Here is a 21,693-nt window from a genome sequence, read left to right as displayed (position 1 = left end):
TAAATTTAAAAAGGCTCAAAGATAAGCGCAAAAAATGAGTTTAACAATTTGAAAAAATTTACATGGATCTTATGCGTTGCCATGCTGGTGACGAAATAACAACGAAATATAAACAGAAAATCAAAACAAATTGAAGAAACTCCAATCACATGTTTTATTTACAGTGTGGGGTGAAACATTAACATAAGTGAGTACATTACATATTTTTGGTCGAGTTTCGACCACTGGACATTACTCGTTACAATAAAATAACACAAAAGTAAGACAATTTCAACCAACTTGACGTAACCATAGTCTCAAAGGACAAACTATGGGAGTAAAGTGAATAAAGTGATTTAAATTGTTTTGGATAGGCGATAAGGCATTTTATGAGTGTGTATGTGCTTGCGTGAGACAGACAGGACTAGACAGGATCCCTTATCAGCTCATTATCATTTATCATTATACCATCAGACGACTCTAGTTGTTTTAAAGTGCCTATATAGATTTAAAAAATCTTACTGGTGCTATATGATTTTGATTCCAAAGACTAAATTGGAGATCAAAATTTTGACGCATAAATTAATTACTATTTTACAAAACCTATTGAACGGATAATATACTTCTACCCCTTAAAATCCTGATTGGTATATACTTAGAGGTAAAAGAAAAGAATAACATTTAATAAAACATAAACGGAGCAATGTTTTTATTTTAAAAAGTATTTGAACTCCAGTGGATCTCCATTTAAAACAACACAATTTTACAAGTTACGTTCTACGTTGGGACAAGAGTTTTCATATTTATTGTATTTTTGCCCCAAGCGCGGGACCCCCTTCAACTCATTCGCCGCGGCCGTACAGTCGGGCGAGCGGCTTCATTGAAACTGAAACTTGTCCGTCACAGCCTAGCACATATACTCGTGTAAACCAGGCCTAAGCGTGGGGCCAAGTGCAACTCTGAAAAAAAATCCCTTAGGGTCAAGAATTTAATTCCTAGTTATGCCTTAAAATGCACCTAACAATAACCTTAAACATAGGATAACGAAAATAAAAATAAAACTGTTACAAAAGAAGGCCATTTGGTAAGTGTCTGATCAATTTTCGAAGTTATTAATAAAAACTACTGTACAAAGGGGGCCCCTAGGGGCCCCCCTTGGCCCGGGGGCCCCGGGCGTTCGCCCCCTTCGCCCATAGGTAAGTCCGGCCCTGCCTACAGGGCCGACCGAGTGTGTAATTACTAAACTTATCAATAAAGGGGTGCTAAATTGTGGTCGTTGCAGGGAACAAAATTGTATTATACCTTGGTTGCGGGACAAAACTTCGCTTCTTCAGTGGTAAAATATATTTATAACTCAATTCGGAACCTAACCGATAAACAATTAGAAAATAAAGTATCTCTACTTAGAAATATTTCGACTAGGAAATACAGTAAAACCTTGATAAACAGTATCCCATAGGTGTGATCAAATATGACTTGTAACCCTTATATATGGTTGACTCCTTATAAAGGTTTGCAATTACGGGTAATATAAAGGGTACAGTATGCAATGACAATTGTTATAAAGGGCTACTTTGATATCGAAGTCCACTATATAGGCCTATGGATACGGTTTTGATTATTAAATATCTGAATAAACAGTTTCGTATAGCTTTTGCATTTAATGGTGAAACCGACCGAGTGAGAATTTCTCCCAGTTAATCGACAGTGAAATATCTTACCATCGTGGATGAAAAAAACAATGGTTACCCTTCTTATTCCCGAAGTTTTGTAGATGAATTAACAAATTTGCCACTTTTAGACACTGGAGAATATTATATTCGCTCATATGCTGAATCGGGATCAGTGGCAAAAAAATATTTTTCCTACAGTTACCTAACAATGTACATGTTCTCTCACTGATTTGAGAAAGCAAAGTGGCCAATTCGCTCATCAGTGAGACAATGTCAACATTGTCTCACTCTAATTACTTTGTCTCACTCCAGATTTGCAACGTGAAGGCACGAAATAGTGAGCGCGTAACATGCAGGCAACGTCGTATGCGCGCGAAATACGTTGGCAGCACTGGCTGTAAATCAGCTGGTCAGCTGTTGTACTGTTGTATTTGTCACTTCACATTAAATGTTGTAATAAAAGTTCACTTCTGTGTAAAAATAGGTTATGTTTCTTCACCAATTTATTTGTTTTATGGTAACTGTAGGAAAATTATAATGTGCAACTCGAGTTCAAAGTACAATTGCCTCACTCGAGAAACCATTCCTCACTCGCCTACGGCTCGTGAGGATTTCTCTCGAGTGAGTCAATTGCTCACTTTTCTCACTAGTTGCACAAATAACTATTTCCCAGATATTAGCTACTGTATTAGAAAATTACAAAAGTGAATACGAGTAGAAATCTTATGAACAGACTTGAATCAGCGTCACTAATTATTTTAGACAATTCAGTTTTGGAATGGAATTCATGCTTTTGGTTCTTCTATCTAGAGTATTTCACATTTATTCATGCTTTTTCGGAAACCTGTCGGTGAAATTGAAAAATATATCTCCTCAGAAATATTCTCGCTGGAAGAGTCATCGTCACTTCTTCATAGCCATTAATTGGATGTCACGGCAATTCCTAATTCCGAACATAAAATCATAAAGTTGTAGAAGAAGAGCACTCAGGTGTCTAGAAGTTGGTAGATACCCATAATGTGCCAATTTCTCCATAGTTTATGAAATAAATTCAAAACTTCGTTTCTTCAGAGGTGCTTTAATTTCGTAACATAAAACGTTGTCTTAGCGAGCTAAGATTAAAAAAATATTATGATTGTTAATGCATACACGGGGACATTTGATACGTTACCGGTATTAAATTTTGCATTAATTTAATTACCTGCAATTTGGGTACCAGACTTACTCCTACACAATATTTTGCATTCAATTAATTCTGTGTCCGCCCGAGTGTGGAAAATTCATGGTTTACGTATCAAGAAGGATCGCAATAATTGTCTAGCCGTTACAGTTTACTGATCATGATTAGACTTGACACCGCTAAAGTGTCATGGTTAAATTCACAATGTGTCTTCGGAGTGTATTCGTTTTGTAAGTAAATTTCTAAACCTGCGAAACAATGTTAAATATGTTTTTCAGAAAAGTGATCACTGGAGGAGTCGTAATATGTAATTTAGGAATCGAGAAAGTGTGGTGTTGTCAATATTCTAAAACCACTTCTAATTCACATCGCCATATCTGAAACATTTAAGATCCGATTCATCGGAAAACTGCAAGTAAAACATTAAAATATAATGTCTTCCAGAGCATAAAATTGTACGATGGTAAAAATGTTAATTACCATATTATAGGACTCAGACAAAAAAACCCTAGCATATCCTTGAAACTTTAAGTATAAGGAAAAAATATATTCCTAAACGAAAAAGTAGATTAATTTTACTATAGCTCCTATTTTTTACTGTTTGGCTCCCTTGAGAAGAGATTCTACGTCCTTCAAATATATGTCCATTGCAGAGTGGTTTCCATCGTTTGTTATCTGCAGGTTTGCTGCGGCGGGGGTATTATATATTTCTATACGGGTGCTTTGTGTAACGTTTCTGGTGTAACGGTCAACAATCGATTTATAGGTTACATTAATGATTGTTTAACCATGAACATCTTGTTAGTCAATTTATTTGTTCAATTTGTTTGGCAGTCATTGACGTCAGGGCTACAGATATACATATAGATATGTATAGATATGTATATCTGTAGCCCTGCATTGACGTGCTGAATACATAACTTTGCAATCCAAAATAATATTATTTTCAGATAAATAAACACATTTTCTGAAAAAAAAAATTACAACAATGTTTACCAGATCAGATGATTATTACAAGTTTTTTTTTACTCGTAATAATAAAGTGCCAGCAACAACGTAGCGGCAGCCCGCAGCGCGTATTTGTTGCATTTTGTCGCAGACAATCATACAGGCGTTCTAAATTTTGCTTATTTATCTAATTCATAATGTTATGTATTTCATTACTTTAACATAATTTTTAGTAATTTACCATACAAGGAGTAAGCTATTACCGTAGGTCTCATGGTGAGACCTGGACCTGGGACCGATTTACTTTTTCGTTCTGATGTCCACAGAGGCCAAAACACTATATTGTACTGTAACTGTATAAAAAATGAACGGATTGTGTTTGTATGCGTTAGCATGATTGAGCAAAAATCATCCGACTTTGGTTAAATTTGGTACAAACGTGTGAACCTATTTGAAAAAGTTAACGAACCAGCATGCAAGGGCAGATCCAGGATTTCTGTAAGGGGGTTTGTAGTCATGGGGATATGGTCTGGTATAGCCCCAGTAAAGTGCGGGGGGGGGGTCCGGGGTTAACAAAAAAATTGTTCGGATTTTTTATCTGTTTGGGGGGGGGGTCCGCACCTGAGCATGATCAGACCATAGGAACATGGATTTATGGGGTAAAAAATTGTTTGCTTTTTTGACCACCGAAACATTGAATTCCCCAATTTCTCTCCAAACGATTTTGTAGAGCTAAAAAATAAATAAGTAAAATATATGTAAAATAACAAATAATTTAGTATCTTGAAGTAAGTTTGTACTGTTATATTGGTTACACGGATAAACTAAACAAATTTGTAAATTTAAAATTCCCATGTAATTTCTATGGAGATTTCCCCTTAAGCTGCAAACCTAAGCTCTCGTTAAACATAATGTTTTTTTAAGTAGGGAATTAATCTGACGTTTTAAAATTTTAAAATCCAATTTGCAGGTATGCTGCGGTGAGGGTCAGTATCTAACAATTTTGTAATACCCATATATTTTAGGTATCTACTGAGTCTGTAGAATATTTTTATTTAGAAATAAAGGTAAATACCATCTAACCAACTAACACGAGTCATTCATATACCTACTCGCTAAATTCTTCAAGAAACCGTTTACCTGACCATAGACAAATTACTATAACATCGAAAAAAATTCCTACAATTCCCAAAAAATCACCCTCATTATTCTACAATAGTATAAGTGAGTTTGGAAATTTAATTTCTTAAGGTTGTTGTACGTTATCCCCATGACGGCAATTTTTGCATGGAAGTGAGTGTAACCACTAACTAAATGCCTTATTAATGACAATCTTGAAAAAAGTGTCTAAAAATAGTTCATCAGTTTATTAGTTATATCGTTGCCTTGGATTTATATGTAACAGAACACTATAAAAGATACAGTATAATGTCACGGCCACCTTTAATGTAATCTTCAAGGTATTTTCTAAATTCTAGTATCCGTGATCAATAGTGAAACCACGGAACTCAGTTGGCTATACTGCTAATAATGGCAAAAAATTGAAATGTCAACAAAATCAAACAAGTTGGACATAACCATTAACCAACAAATCTTTTGTTTTGAAGTCGTGTTCGTGTAGTCTAGTCACTTTAGTAGTTTCTTAGTCAGTCTGTTCTATGTAGTGATAGGTGAGTTTGGTTTTAATAACTTAATCCTCATCGGATGGTTAACGTCTTAAACTTTTATTTGAGTGACACCATACCGTTTGAATATTATACATCTATGAGTTTAAAATCAGGACACATTGATGGTTTGCAGAAGTGTTTACATTTTACTTTGTATCCTGCCCACACTTCTTGTTTCCCAAGAAGATCAATTACCTACAACAGGTTGCATGACTTGTTTACTATTACTTAATTTATAAGTTTTATTTATTATTAACTCTATGAATCAATAAACTCCATGGCTTAATTCGATATTATACTAGTTATGATACTATATTATAATATAATACTATATTATACTTATACCTAGTTATGATATCTTGTAGGCTATAATTTAACAAAAATCCAAATAGGCCTAGGCCAGAATTATTTCTTATGTCTTGGTTGGACACATGCACACAGGAAGGTTAAGCATAAAGTGGTAAATTGTCTGATATAAGGTGCAACTAACAAAGAATCTACCAATACCGCAAACATACACCCGAGCCTTGCACCATTGATTTTAGAAGGGGGGGGGGGAAGTTACTAAGCTTACCTAGAGCTCTACCATCAAGCTCAGCCATAGGCCTAGACATAAGTTAGTGTCTCCTCCTCAGTTGCAAACAAAACCTGACCAAGACGGGATTCAAACCCTTTGCTCTACGGAATTGTCTCCTGGCAAATGCCTTTAACAGATTGGACATTGATCAGGAATCAACAACTTTGGTCAACAAAAACACTAAGCTCCAGTGGCGGCCTTAGGATTTCATTTCGGTGGGGGGGGGGATGAGCACGGGGTGGTATGGAATATCCCCCAGAAAAAAGGGGGTCCAGGGGCCCCCCTGAAAAAAATGAGGAATTTAAAGCCTAAAACATATTTTTACACGTTTTTAAGCTCTAATATATGCTCAATCTAAAAGTATTTATGTTAGCTAATAAAATATAAAATATTTCAGGTGGGATATATCCCTTCCACCCCCCCCCCCCCCTCCTCTGGGACCGCCACTGCTAAGCTCAGTAGTTCTTAGATAGGACTTAGTTTTAAACTATTAGTAGAAATTTGGTTGTGTACTGTATTACTCTTATGTTTTACGTATATTGGATCTTTGAGCTCAAACATTTAACGGGAATAAATAACTTAGTGGTCTTACAGATCAATAGCGTTTTAAGACGTTCGTTGTTGGCCAACTTTTACTGTTCAAACTCAAAATGTTGAACAGAGGCCTGCCTTACCAATAAAATAAGCATAGGTAGCCTACTTAGTAAGTTAGCCTAGCCTAAGTAAATTTTCTATTTTTTTAAGCTAGTCTAGCCTACCTTACATTTATTCTTAACTAGGAATAGGCCTACAGTCCCTTTAATAGATTCAATTGTGTTGAATAATCAGTAATTATGTCGGATAAGGTGACCTATAGAACCATTAATGTTTCATTAGAAACTAGTTTTTTACCTAAAAACAATGGTGCTAAAATTTTTCTGCTGTCACAAAAACTGAATAAACTACGATCGTTTGAATTTTATTTTAATGTTGTAGGCCTATTAGCCTATTTTAATTGTTGATCTGCACATCAATATATATACTCTAAAATCAAAGTTAATAGCCCAAGTCACATTATTGATTGATTGTATGCAATTTTAAAGTAAATATTACCCTCACAACCCACACTTAGACAGTGGGCAAGCATTTTGGAAATTATTATTTATCTTGTTTATAGCACTACCTATTTACAAAGTGCAAAAACAGTCTAGAGATAACATAGATCAAGATCTGAACAACTCGATTCATTATAACCTAAACTTTACATTCCTAATCTAACCTAACTTCAAAAAACTTTATACAGTCACGAATCCACATATCACCCAATCTACCTACATCACATGTCTAAATAAGAACTGATTAGGCCTAAGTAGTTCATAGCCTAATCAATGTTCAGTTGAATTTATAAATGCCTCTACCTCTTTGTACAAACTTAATGTTTGTCATCTTAGGTTTCTTCTTCTTTCCTAGACGAGCCTTTCAATCGTTCACAGTAATGGCGACAGAGACAAGCAGACAAGAGGAATTACGGCAGGCCTAATCAAATTCTAACGATCGTAGTTTATTACGTTTTTGTGACAGAACAAAGATTTTTGCACCATTGTTTTCAGGTAAAAATATAGTTTCTAATTATATACAAATTACTATGGTTCTCTTGGTCACCTTCTCCTACATAATTTCCGGATAATCGTCTGGAACGTTCCTAGGCCTATATTAACTTGTGTAACCTAGGCTATTTTTTCTAGACTACATTTTGTGTCGAGATTGCGGTAATGACTTGGCAGCAGCTGATACGATAGTTAATCTACGAAGTCCTTCTGCTGTTTCCAGATTCAACAAGTCATTATTTGGTTTACAACAAGTTCTTGTTCAGGAATTGGTATATCCTCCCATACTGAAATTCAAAGTCATCACGGTTGTGGAAACAACCTGTAACGCCTCTTCAAAGGTTAGAGATAGGACTCTAAGCATTGACTTTTAGATATTGAAGTACACGTCCTATGGGATATAGGGGTTGAGGTTCGTAATGTCCAAATTTCACAAACTCCAGCGTCTAAAATATTAAATAAACAGTGCGTTTCATAATGCCCAAATTTCATAAACTCCAAAACTATAACTTTCAAATAAGCACCGTTTCACAATGTCCAAGTTTCACAAACTCCAATGGTTGTTTCACAAAGTCCAACATTAATATATTAAATAAACAGAGCATTTCATAATCTCCAAATTTCATAAGCACCAAAACTATAACTTTCAAATAATCACCAATTCTTAATGTCCAAATTTCACAATCTCCAACGTTTAAATATCAAATAAACAGAGTGGCTCATAATCTCCAAATTTCATAAGCTCCAACGGTACAGTCTCGGCCAGAAGTCGCTGCAGAAGTTGCCGTGGTTCGATATGTAGGCGCTACACGTTCTAGTGTTGTAGCGGCGCATCACGAAACATCATTGTTGGTCCATAGTTGCTTTGAAGAGTGTAAAGTATTGATAAATACCCCTTCCGCAGCAAACCTGCAGACTAATAGAATTTCCATTTTCCTTATTTGATTTACACTATTAATTAAGTTACCTATCAATGAAGTTATTAGTTTGTATATTACATCATGGATAGGTAATCGTTAATATAATCCTCCTTCCTAACTAATATTATAAATTGTGAAAGTTTGTGTGTCTTTTTTGTCTGTTTGAAGTCCAATAACGCATTAACTACAGGCCGGATAGGTCTTAAATTTGGCATGATGATAGCACATATTCCCGATTAACATATAGACATATTCTTATCACAAAAATCCTTTCAGACTCCTGGCTGTGGAGTTTCCCATGTTAACATTTTGGGTATTCATATTTTAAAAGTAATTAAATAATTTTGTCAGCTAGTACAGATAAAAAAACTCAGCTGAAAGCTTGAGTTAAAGATATGAAAAATATAAAAATGTAAATTTAATTTGCACATCATGTGTTAACAAATATTTTAGTCACACATCTAGTGTTCTTCAATCATTAAAATGCAAGTATAATCAGTAGTTGAGCACCGGCGGACGGTGCCTGCTATCTGACCGTGCCAACCACTGTAGAGACTTCTGGCCCAGACTGTACCGTTGGAGCTTATGAAATTTGGAGATTATGAACCGTTCTGTTTATTTAATATTTAAACGTTGGAGTTTGTGAAATTTGGACATGGTGAAACGGTGAGTATTTGAATGTTATAGACTTGGAGCTTATGAAATTTGGACATTATGAAACACTCTGTTTATTTTATATATTAACGTTGGACTTTGTGAAATCATCGTTGATGTCTGTGAAATATGGACATTGTGAAACAGTCATTATTTAATGTTATAGTTTTGGAGCTTATGAATTTTGGACATTATGAAACGCTCTGTTCATTTAATATTTTAAGCGTTGGAGTTTGTGAAATTTTGAGATTATGAAACGCTCCCGGATATAGGCCAGCTGTAGCCTATTTTTGATTCTAGTTCAACTTAATTGAATAAGCGACTCACAGTTAGTGTCAAGTCAAAGTTTTATTTTCTCCATTAGTTTTTGTTACTGTATGATGGTTTAGGTGTCATAAAACTTGCTTTAGAATTACAATACCGTAACTGATAAGTTGTCCTTTATGTATAATTTCTTTAAAACGACGATTGGTTTCTAAAACGACAAACAAACATTTTCATAATCGTTTCTGTGTTCACGTTTGAATCTACTGCTTTGTATTTTTTGACCAGACTCTAAGCCTGATTCTTCTTAAATCACGGTCACAATGTTCCTTGCTCTTGACCTTCCATAAACAAGGAAAACTTCTGTACAGTTCGATGAATTTGGGAATAAACTCACAGGAACATTAGCAAAGACCTGTCTGAAAACGCTGTCAAAACTATGCTCTCCTCCGCAGTTTGCAAAAATGCACAGTTTTACTGTCCAGACCCAACAACTTGACTGCAATGTCGTGAGAGAAATCCTTACGTGTGGACCGGCCTTAAACGTGGCTACAGCTTTTTTTAACATGAGAATTATTTAAGACAATGGATGTCCACTTCTATCAATGGTTAAAGGCATAATGCATATTCTTGGTGTTACTTTTAACTACTAAACTTATGCTCTCTAAGGACAAATTTAATAGGCCTATATTGAAAATAAAGAGATTATTTGTATTACACACTAGACATTCACTGAATTCCATCCAATTATGTTTTATGTCTCTGATTTTATTAAACAATAATAAAAAAATAAAAATATACCTTTAATGAGCAAAGAAAACCCATGCTGTGAGCACTGTACAGAAGTTTCTATTGGTGCTACTTCCAGTGTGAGTAGGTGATGGCAAGATGGGATAGAAGCTGCGGTGTTAAACTTTGTGTTAGACATCATCGAATTGTGCTAGATGCCACTTAAGTTTACCAATGAACTTTTCCTCTGTGTGTTCTCCATGACTAGGCCTATCTTTAATCAGACAACAAACTTTTACCATTGAACAAACATTTTGAAATGTTTTGAATTGGTAAAATTTTAAGGACTACACTTAGTTCTTAGTTTAAATTGAAAAAAAAAATAATACTGTAAACAGAATTTCCTTATAGGAGACAACATTTTGGATAGAAAAATTGTTCTGTGGGGAAAGTAAGGTACTATATGAGAGGGGCTGTTAGCTCACGGTAGGTTGTCATTCCGGCAACTCTATTTCCAGAAATCAAGTCCTAAATATTATATTTTTTTATTTATATGTGCTGAAATTGTCTTCAATTACTCTGTTTTTCAGGATTGGGCTGTAGAACATTCTTGGTTCCCAGGCTACGCATGGAAACCCTGCACTTGCTCTCAATGTAAAAAACTAGTTGGCTGGTAAATATTAATTAAAATATTAAAATATTAAAATCTCAGCTAGGTTAGATCAGTTGGTGCCTGAGCCTTATTTTGTATTTTGAAAAAATAAGAAAAAACTAAAACCTACAACATCAAATGTATTCCAATGAAAGATGTTTTAGATAAACCTAGATTTGTTTTCACAGTTTAGAATGTCAATAGTAAGGGTATGAAGTTATTTTCATGTGTTATTCTACGCCATTAGCATTTTTTCCAAAGGAAACGGTCCATACCCTAAACCCTAGTATTGTTACTGTCTTCATTTGACTTTTGTTAGTATCATTAATTATTACCCCAACAAAAAATTAAAATTAGTAAATCTGTTCCAACTCTATTCTGATCAGGGATGGGAAATGTATTTAAATACTTAATATTCCATTCACATGAATTAGTCTAGTTCGCACCTGACTAAGTAAACCACATTTTTTACCAAGTAACATAGTTTTGGCTCTCCAATATGCTCTCTTCAAGATGGCGGCTCTGAGATACTTTGCTCTGTTTTCTAAGTTACTTTTATCCGTTGTAATCCTAGCTAATTGAAGTTTTATCCCGTGAATTCCTTTTGAAATTTATTATTAAGTGTATGCTGAGTATTTTGAGGTATAATTTATGTAATTTTATCCAAAGCATATAAGGAATTTCTTCATAGATCGGTTGACCTCATGTTACATACCCTCAAGAGGTAACTTCAAAAAGACTGTTTTAGAAATTTATTAAATATTTTACTTTCATATGCTGTTTTACGGCAGAGCTTGTACTTTGGTATTATTTTGTGAAATTTGGTGAAAGACTTTTAGTATTTTTATTTAAATTGAGGTTTATATCTCAACATAACCATTTCTAACCTCAACTTTCTTGTGGACTTGGCTATATTCCACTATTTGTTGCAAGATTCCTATTTCACTTGACTTAAAGTTGAATAATGACTAAAACCAAACCCAAATGTGGCATTTGCCTTAAATCGGTTTCTGATAACTGTAGGGCAATCCTTTGTGAACATGAATGTGAACAATGGTATCACACCAAGTGTCTTGGACTTAGTGACAGTGAATATGACCGCTTATCTGGGACTGATGAGAAATGGTATTGTGAAAAGTGTGGACTTAAGTCTACCAATCAACAGCTTAAGGAAGAAATTAAGAATTTAACCAAGCATGCCTCATTGTTGGAGGCTGATGTTAAGGAATATAAGAGACTTTATGAAGAAGCTGCGCGGAGAATTACAGAATTAAGTGAAATGTGTTTAAAGCGTGAACAGGAAATAGTAGGCCTAACCTCAAATCCAGAATTAGTAGATACAATAAGTAGGCCTAATGAGTTTCTACCTGTCTCTAAAAATAGGCCTAGGCCTTGGTCTTCTAGAAACTCCAGTGTAGGGGAGGGCCTAAATGGTAGCTTTCCAGTAAACATTAGGGACTTCCCACCTATCTCCACTAGTAATAGATTTACCTGTTTGTACCAAGAGGATAATACAAGTTTTAAGTCTGATAACCAACCCACATCAGACGAGCGGGGAAGATATGCGAGGAGGCGCGCAGGAAAAATCCAGCAGGTTTCTCCAGTTTTGTCTAGGCCTCGCACAAACCAATGTGAATCGTCTGACTGGACTAAGCCTACTAAAGTTACCAAATCATCCAGGAAAACCAAGAAAATAAGAATCTACACTGATAGTTTTGGTCGTGGCATTTCCTCAATAATTTCAAGGACAGCGTGGGGCCAGTATTTTGATACTGAGGGAACTGTCAAACCTAGTGCTCTTTTTTGTGATGTAACTGCCAACGTGAAGTATGAATGTGAAGATTTAGGACCAGATGACTATGTTGTGCTCATGGCTGGGGCTAACGATATAGCTAAAAACTCTTCTGGTAATGTGGTGAACGGACTTAGAGATACTCTACAGGTGCTGAAAAGTACAAAGGTAATAGTTGCCAATGTTCCTCATAGACATGATTTACCGGATTCATCGGTTGTTAATAAACTGATTTCTGAAACTAATGGGAAAATCAAGGATCTCTGTAAGGTTTTCAATAATGTTTCTCTTATAAATACTGAAAGTTGTGACAGATCTTTTCACACTAGACATGGACAGCATTTCAACACTAAGGGGAAGAGGGTGCTCGTAAATCTCATCGGTAAAATTATCAAGATCCAAAGAACTGTAGTGACCCATCCTACATCGATAGTCGAAACTTTACCTGATCATCCCTCATTGCCTATAGCTTCTCCACCCAGTTCTACCCAGAATCCTGAAGGTATTGTCTCATCGCAGGTAACTACACAGCCGGCAAGTATTCTACCCCGAGGACCTGACGAAGGTATACAAAATGCTGACTCTTCTTCTTTTTTAGTGGTAGTTTAAATAGGCCTATGTCCGGAGGTAGTTCTGTCAAAGATGACCTTTTAACAATTTTACAAGTAAACAGCCAGTGTCTCCGTAATAAAATTTTATCTCTGGAACATCTTTGTTTTTTAGAAAAAGTTGAGGTTATCTGTATGTCAGAGCATTGGCTATCGTCTGATCAAGTCGAAATTTTTGTACCAAATAATTTTATCACTGCTAGTATTAGATGTAGGAGTAGTAATAGAAATGGTGGTTCGGCTATTTTTGTTAAAGAATCGATTGAGTTTGAATCTATTAATCTTGATTGTTTTTCATCTGATTTTAATTGTGAACTATGTTGTATTAGATTAATAAAACAAAATGTTACTATTGTTAGTGTCTATAGATCACCCAATGGTGATATTAATGTTTTTTTTGAAATGTTTGAAAATGCAATTAAAAGTTTGATGAGAGGGGGCAGTAAGTTAATTATCTGTGGGGATTTTAACATTGAAATGGCTAATGTTATTGAACAAAACTCAATAAATTTCATGAATTTACTTAGGACATTAGATTTAGTGTGTACAAATAATCTACCTACCAGGAATAAATCGTGTATTGATAATGTTATTGTAAATTTTTCTAGAGAATTTTATGAAATTTCACTCTTGCCAGGTACAATTGCAGATCATGATCCTTTACTTTTTAAATATAAGACACATGTCACACTAGATAATAATAAAACTGATACTGGGCCAACCCTGTTTTTCAGGAAGCAAAATGATATAAATATTACAAAGTTTTGTCATGTTTTAATGGATGAGTCATGGGACTGTCTTAATAACCATAATGGTACTGCAGAAGACTTGTTTAATGCTTTTTTCAATAGATTTAGAGAACTATGGTATTACTGCTCGCCCCTTGTTAGTAAAAAAGCTCGTAAAAAAACTAATGTGAAAGGTAAAAAACATAAACTAAACTGGTTTAGTCCTCAATTAAAGCAGACTAGAGACTTGATGTTAGCACACTATACTAAGTATAAAAATCTCTTAAACTTGGATTCTGTAAGGGCTCAGTCAGCTTACAGCACTTATCTAAGAATAAAAAAGTACTACAGGAAAGAATTAGCTACTGCCAAGAAAAATGCTTATGAGAATTTCATTCAGACTTCAAATAACAAGTGCAAAGCTGCCTGGGACATTATAATACATGAAAACACTACAACTCGTACACCCGAAGTTACAATAGACCAAGATACACTCAATAGTTATTTTACAGATTCAGTTGAAGAACTTACCAACCTGGTAAGCCAAACATGCACAACAGCTGAGGACTTGCTTGGGCCTGAACCAAGTGAGAACATACACTCCAATTGGACTTGCATTACACCAGATGAGGTAACCAACACTGTCTATAAACTCTCAAACTCAAAATCTATGGATAGTTATTGGCTCTCAAATTACATCATTAAGAAGACCATACACTTAATTGAAACTCCTTTGGCTCTGGTCATCAATGAGTGCCTACGTGCTGGCATTTTTCCACAAAAATTAAAAATTGCTAAAATAATTCCGGTTTTTAAGAAAGGAGATAAATCACTTTGTCAAAATTATCGCCCTATCTCCATTGTTCCAACATTTTCTAAAATATTTGAAGCAATTATTTTAAAGCAGTTAACTAATTATTTTGATTCAAACCACCTGTTAACTGATTCACAGTATGGCTTCAGACCAGGTAGATCCACTACATTGGCGGTGTCAGAAATTACACAGTCCATTTTGAATGCATTTGAAAATAGAGAATCAGTGTCAATGCTCCTCTATGACCTCACCAAAGCTTTTGATTGTATCCCTTTTGATATCTTGATTAAGAAGCTTCAATTTTATGGAATTAGGGGCAACTCATTACAATTACTCAAATCATATCTAACCAATAGATCACAGTTTGTATGTGTTAAAGGTAAAAATTCATCAGTTACACAAATCAAGGCTGGTGTTCCGCAGGGCTCTGTCCTTGGCCCTTTTCTTTTTATTGTGGCCATAAATGATCTTCCTCGTAATTTACCTGTAAAATGTACAATCTATGCTGATGACACAACAATCTTTGCTGCCAATAGAGATCTAAACCTTCTTGACCACACAATTCAGGATGCAAACAATCATGTTTTGAACTGGTTTTCCTCTAATCAACTTATTTGTAATGAAAATAAAACTCAAAGCATAATATTTTCTCTCTTACAAAACCTACCTGAAAATTCAGTCAAACTTCTGGGAATTTACCTTGACAGCAGGTTGAACTGGAAAACTCATATTAACAATCTTTGTAAAAAGTTGTCAAGAGTCATTTATCTTTTTTGGAAACTTAAACCTCTTATCAGCATGGAGTACCTGAGATCAGCATATTTTGGCTTGTTTCAATCTCATTTGCAATATGGTCTTATTTTATGGGGTCATTCACCTCATATTTATGATGTTCTTTTACTACAAAAGAAAATCATCCGCACTATCGCCGGGGTGGGCCCTGTGGAACACTGCAAACCACTCTTTATAAAATATCGCATTTGCACAGTCATCAACCTATACATTTACAATGTCTTGATGTACACAAAATGTAATCTACATAAATTTTACACTCGACAGGACATCCACTCACATAACACAAGAGGCAAAGGAGCACTGGACATTCCTCAGCACCGGCTTGCACTTACAGGTAACTCTTTTAAAATAAATTGTATTAAGTTCTATAATAAGCTGCCTGAGCCTCTCTTTGAAGCAACCATTCCTATCTACAAGTCTAAAGTTTACTCGTGGCTGTTAGAAAATCCGTTTTACACTCTTCAAGAATTCTTGGGTTCGACTGTTCTAATCTAGCCTTAGATTAAGCCTTTTTTACTCTGTTACTTTGTATTATCGACCAATGTAAATATTTAGCCTAATTTGACAATGCCTATCTCAATGTATTTGATCAACGGCAATAAAGATTCTGATTCTGATTCTGATTCTGATTTTAGATGATGTTTTACTTAGTGTTAAAAAATCTACTAAAATGGGAAAAATATACACTTGTTTTTAATTAACTGAAAAATATCTTTCCTATTGCCCTAGGCTAGTTGGTTTTATTAAACAAATTTTTAAACTATTACAATAAATGTTAAATTTTAAAGCTAGAAGCACTTGCAAATTTTAAATGTGATACATACTAGCCATCTATACCATAAGAGGAAAGTGAGCTGGCCTAGTGGTAGAGCGCAGGACTTCGGTCTCTGACTTCCTGGGTTCAAATCCCGTCAGATCACCAATGGATTTTTCTAAGTTAAAATGCCGCAATCCCTAGGTCTAGCCTGAACTAATGTTAAAAACAATCCCAAACTCTAGTAAACTAGGACAAAAAACTATAAGATTGCTATTCAGACAAAATAAATACAGTAGAGTCCCGCAAACTCGGCGTAATGTGGACTGGAAGGGTGCTGAGTTTGTGAAATGCCAGGTTATCGGGAACTAGGGTTAAAAATAAGGACAATACAATTTTTAAGCTTTTTAACCTCCTTTTTTTCTATTACAAGTCAGTATTAAGTAATCAGATGTAGTACAAAAAATCCTTGGTACGAGTTGTGAATAATTTTACTTGAGCTGGCTTGAGTCCATGTTTAACTCGGACTCAAAATATCACTAATTTTCTGAGCCAGGTGATGGCCGAGTTATCCAGACTGCCGGGTTATCGAGTGCCGAGTTTGCGGGACTCTACTGTACCCGATTCTATTGTGATAGCCAGCTCAGCTGGAGCTTATATCGTCACGGTTTTTAGCGAATTTCCCTATAGGGACATAGCTATTACCGTATGTCTCATGGTAAGACCTAGACCCGGGACCAATTTACTTTTTTCGTTTTAATGTCACCAGAGGCCAAAAACACATATTTGTTTTTATATATGTATATACATTTTTATATATGCATATATATATTAATAAATAATATGTAAAATAACATGAGTACCCTTTTTTTATTCTTTTTTATTAAAATTTTTTTTTATTTAAGAAATATATATATGTGTGAACTCGAACTCCGCGATAACTTGAGTAATTTTTGTCTGTTTTTAATAAAATTTGGTTTGAAGGTGTAGGGCGGGATAAACTTGAATAAGTTCGCGAAGCAGCATGATCGTACTATGGGAACGGGGCTTAACAGGGGGTTTTGGGGTAAAAATTGGTTTCTTTCATTTTTGACCCTCAAAACAAAAAATAATCCCAATTTCTTTTAGTACCAATTTTTAGAGCTTAAAAAAGCAAATAATTTAGTATTTTATTTACGGTTTTTTACGGTTATTGGTTACGGGAAAAAAAATTTAAAATCTTAAATGTAAAATTACCCTACTATTCTCATGGAGAATAAGTAAACTGTTGTAGTTTGCTTGTTTACGGGTATATTTTGATCAAACTTGACAAATTAACTTAATTTATACTAAGCTATTGATATTCTACTAAAAACCCACATTACTACCCTCCCTGTAGCGGCAAACCTAAGTACTGTTCTTGTTAAACATAATGTTATTTAAATAGATTTAATTGAAAATCTAATCGGGCAAATGGTAATTCGCTTAGTCTGCAGGTTTGCTGCGACGGGGGTATTCAAGGTTTTTATCCTGGATGAGGACTTATGTTTCTGATTATGTTACAGGGTATTTGAACCACTTGCATCAGCAGACAAATCGAAGGTCAAGGCCTCTGATAAAGGTTTCTACACACTCCTACTTGAAGGTGTTGTCAGCGAATTTTGTAAGTTTTTTTTTAAGTTATTTTAAAATAATCCTTGTATGCTTCCGATACAATAAGTATAAAAATTGGCACGAATCAATGTAGCTAAGAAAAAACAACCTTCGTTTTCCTGAGGATCTTTTGAATGGTCGTTGCAACCTTAGTTATCAGCAGCAATGCTATTTTACTCATATTTATATGGTAGCACTCCAATTATTCAAATCAATTGCAACCGTACCACATTTGAATTTAAAATATAAATTGGATTTTTACTGAAATTGTGACATTTTTAAGAAAATAGGCTGAATTATTTCTATTGTGATAGCATAACGTGCCTCAAGATTTCATGAATGAAAGTTTCACACTTTTGCCGGGATCTTGAAAGACAATGATGCGGACAAGACTGCGGAAGATGCTAAAGGTTTTGCAGGGATCACAGAAAACGGTGAAGATTTTTCTGTGACGACGGGAGACAATGATTCAGCTCGATTGCCGATGATGTTCAGGATTCTGCTGTCATAATGGCTTCTGCCTTCTTTAGTATAGATTCTTTATTGTAGTTCAAAATGTACTCTGTTGGCAGTCCAGATAATTGGAGTTGGGATAGTTGGAGTTCTTCTTTACTATAATAAACTTTTATGATATTAAGACGTTAAACATTAACTACTTACCTCAGGAACCAATACCAAAGTTCCTCATGAGTGTAAATAGTTTTAAAATGACACTGTGTTCAATGTCTTCTGAAATGATTATGGCTCTATATGAAATTAGCTTTAGAATATATTGTGTTGATTGCTGAGTAGGCCTACATTGGTATTCATCTGTCATTAGTCTCGAACGGATTGATGCTAGTTCCGCAGACGTTGTCCACCCGGGAGAAGTTGTTCACACGGTAGAACATGGCAGAGCTTACAGCAGAACAGGCAGCCATGCTGGCTGAGTTTGAAAATGAGTTTGCCAATCGGTACACGGAAAGCGATCCTGACTATTGCAAGGTAAAATCCAACTCTTTAAATCTCTATTAAATAATCTCTTATGAATATGTTTAGAGAACAATTAAAGATTTTACCATATCCCTCCATTGTGCGATTTCTAGTGATAGAACCTGCCCTTTGACCAGATCACTAATATTAGAATTAGACACTTTGGTTTGTTTAAAAATACCAGTGTCCCTGTTGCTCGAATTCGAGCAATTGCTAAGTATTACAGGCGTTATTTTAAAACCAATAACAGTCATAATTTCTGATGACTTTAAAAGATTCGGCTCAAAGATTATGGAAATACTCAAGATGTTCATAACAGATCGATATAATCAACATTTCTTGAAAATATCTTATCATTTTTATATAACTGATTTTTTCTGTGATCATATATAAGTCAAAAAAGTCACTTGGCCAAGCCAGTGGTTTCTGCTGTGGATGGTTTTAAACCAATAATTTCTGACTTGGCTGCGCAAGATGCTACTAGTGAGCTACATGTTTAGTAAATTCTTTAATGCAAGGTTTCATCTGGTAAGATATATGTAGGCCTATACGCATTCACTACTTAGTGACTCGGGGCAATGAGGAGTTTGAAATCTCATACGTAATATTATGTTAGATCATAATCTGAATGAAAATTCAGTAGAACCTCTTTAATCCGAACCCCTGTAATCCGAACGCATCATTGCTGTACTCTATACACATTACAGTAGTTCTTTATGGTATACTGTATTTATTAATTATTTCAATTGTTATGTACAGTACTATTTATTCCCTATGTTTACTACTGTATTTAATAAACACTCTATTTTACTTTATAAAGCATTTTTCACTTTTCCCTAGCTATTGTTATGTAAAAACAACAATATGTTCTGTAATCCGAACTATTCAATAGTCCTAACTACTCCTGGTCCCAATTAGTTCGGATTAAAGAGGTTCTATTGTAGTATATTTCATGACTATGACTGAAAGTGGCTTTTTTTGGCGCACGCTCAAATTTCATATGTGAGGCAAAGAGGGTGAGAATAATGGAGCATGTTTCGGAAAATAGCTTATTCGTACAAGTAATGAATGATACTTTTCATCACGACGCAAAAATACACGCAAACACCCCTTAGTAGTATTAAAATAGTTTTAGACGACTCTTCACCGAAAACACAATGTACACATATGGTTTCATAATTATAGATTTTTTAGATAAATAAATACTTGGTTACTTAATTTAATTGACTTAACATTTTGTAATTTGTACCAGTTTCTTAACTTTCTGTATTCCTCTTCTTATCTTTCTCGTGATTTCTACTGTAGAAGGTGATTAGCTACCTCAACCTCGGAAGCTGTTTTCATAAAATCATCAGTAATGTTAGATATACTTTGAGCAATTTCAAACACGCCCTACCCTAAAAACACAGCAAAACAAACTAATGCCTGTTTCTGAATACATTTAAATTGTGCAACAATGAAAACAGCTGATTTAAATCATTAAAATAAACCTAACAAAAAACACTAGCACGCATAGTGGATAAAAGGAGAACTAATCTAGAGTGAGGAAAAATCAGCTGATCGTTTTTCCCTCGCTCCAAATTAGACCATGTAGGAAACATCTACTTTCTTTGACATCAGCTGTTATCGAAACGAAAATAGTTACTTTCGGTAAGGAGTGTGATAAAAAAGTATTTTATAATGATATATTGCAGGTGCAGCAGCCTTCTACTCCCCCTGTGGCTCATCCGTGGTATGGAGCCCGTCGCAACTTTGACCGCAGAGACAGAGGTGGGGGCAGACATGGAGGCAGAGGCAGAGACTGGAATAGAGACAGAGACGGAGGTAGAGACAGAGACAGAGATGGAGGTAGAGACAGAAACTGGGGAAGAGATAGAGATGGATGGAGAGGGAATTACCATCATGACCGCCACTACAGTCATCACCGACATCAGCCTTATCACCAATATCGTTGAATAAATTTTTCAACAACTTTAGATGGCCTATGCATTTGATCCTATTTACTTTTCTTCTGTTTTCTACACTTGGTATTTTTTAAGCTTATGAAAGGTAACTGTCCAATCATTGTAAGTCTGAAGTTTTCTCTACCCAGAGAAACCTTATTCAAATTTATTGACACAAATCATAAAATAGTTTTGTAATATTATGCTTTGAGATCCATAATACTAGTGGCTAATCTTGGCTCTAGAGAAGGGATCATCACAATTTTTTCATAACTCTGATTGTTATAGCTCCCAACAGTCTGCAGGTCACAAAAAAGCGTCCTGAGGGTAGTAAGGATGCCTGCTCTAGAAAAAAAAACTCCCAAAATTCTTTAATCAACCCCTACTGTACATTTGATTAATCACACATTTATAATAGCAACATTGTTCTGACAGTTTCTTTAAATTGAAAATTTTTGTTTAAATTAATATCTACAAAAAATAACTATATAATATTATTAAATAGTTATTTAATTTGCATATTTACAAACATTTTTTACTGTACCAAAATTTGCTAACAATTGCCTCAGTGCTTCAGGGATAAGTTTTGCAAGGAGAGAGCCTAGTAAAATAATCAGCATTTGATGGAACTATTTCCCCTATATCACTTATATAGTATAATATTAATATAGTAATTAATTAATATTAATATAGTAATCTTCAGTGTAATCTTTGCTCATTGGTACACTAATATTTTTCCCTTTGCACTATATTTTGTAATTTGCTAGTATACTCTGGATGGCTAATAAACACATGTGTGCTTTTTAGCCATATGGCAAAAACCACT

The 21,693-nt window shown here is 34.8% G+C and overlaps 1 protein-coding gene across 1 annotated transcript; it reads left to right on the top strand.

Moving 5' to 3' along the window:
* Positions 1-5,403: 5,403 nt before the first annotated feature.
* LOC128992487 (uncharacterized) lies at positions 5,404-20,900 on the top strand. Its single transcript, XM_054416078.1, has 6 exons — positions 5,404-5,651; positions 7,749-7,951; positions 10,768-10,850; positions 17,865-17,962; positions 18,773-18,936; positions 20,619-20,900. Exons 1-5 carry the CDS (start codon positions 5,570-5,572, stop codon positions 18,835-18,837), a joined length of 531 nt encoding a protein of 176 aa, XP_054272053.1. The 5' UTR covers positions 5,404-5,569; the 3' UTR covers positions 18,838-18,936; positions 20,619-20,900.
* Positions 20,901-21,693: the final 793 nt, after the last annotated feature.

This window comes from Macrosteles quadrilineatus, unplaced genomic scaffold, assembly GCF_028750875.1.
Source record: "Macrosteles quadrilineatus isolate MER2022 unplaced genomic scaffold, UCM_ALF_1.0 Scaffold_4__1_contigs__length_99947679, whole genome shotgun sequence".
Classification (NCBI taxonomy): Eukaryota; Metazoa; Arthropoda; class Insecta; order Hemiptera; family Cicadellidae; genus Macrosteles; species Macrosteles quadrilineatus.
Note: the sequence above shows the minus strand (reverse complement) of the source record. Positions and strands in the feature narration are given on the sequence as shown.

Excerpts from the sequence above, each read along its gene's own strand:
- LOC128992487 (XM_054416078.1), top strand. The coding sequence starts at position 5,570 with ATGGTTTGCAGAAGTGTTTACATTTTACTTTGTATCCTGCCCACACTT. Across the intron at positions 10,851-17,864 it reads TGTAAAAAACTAGTTGGCTG|GGTATTTGAACCACTTGCAT; the intron begins GTAAATATTAAT and ends ATTATGTTACAG. Across the intron at positions 17,963-18,772 it reads AGGTGTTGTCAGCGAATTTT|TCTCGAACGGATTGATGCTA; the intron begins GTAAGTTTTTTT and ends ATCTGTCATTAG.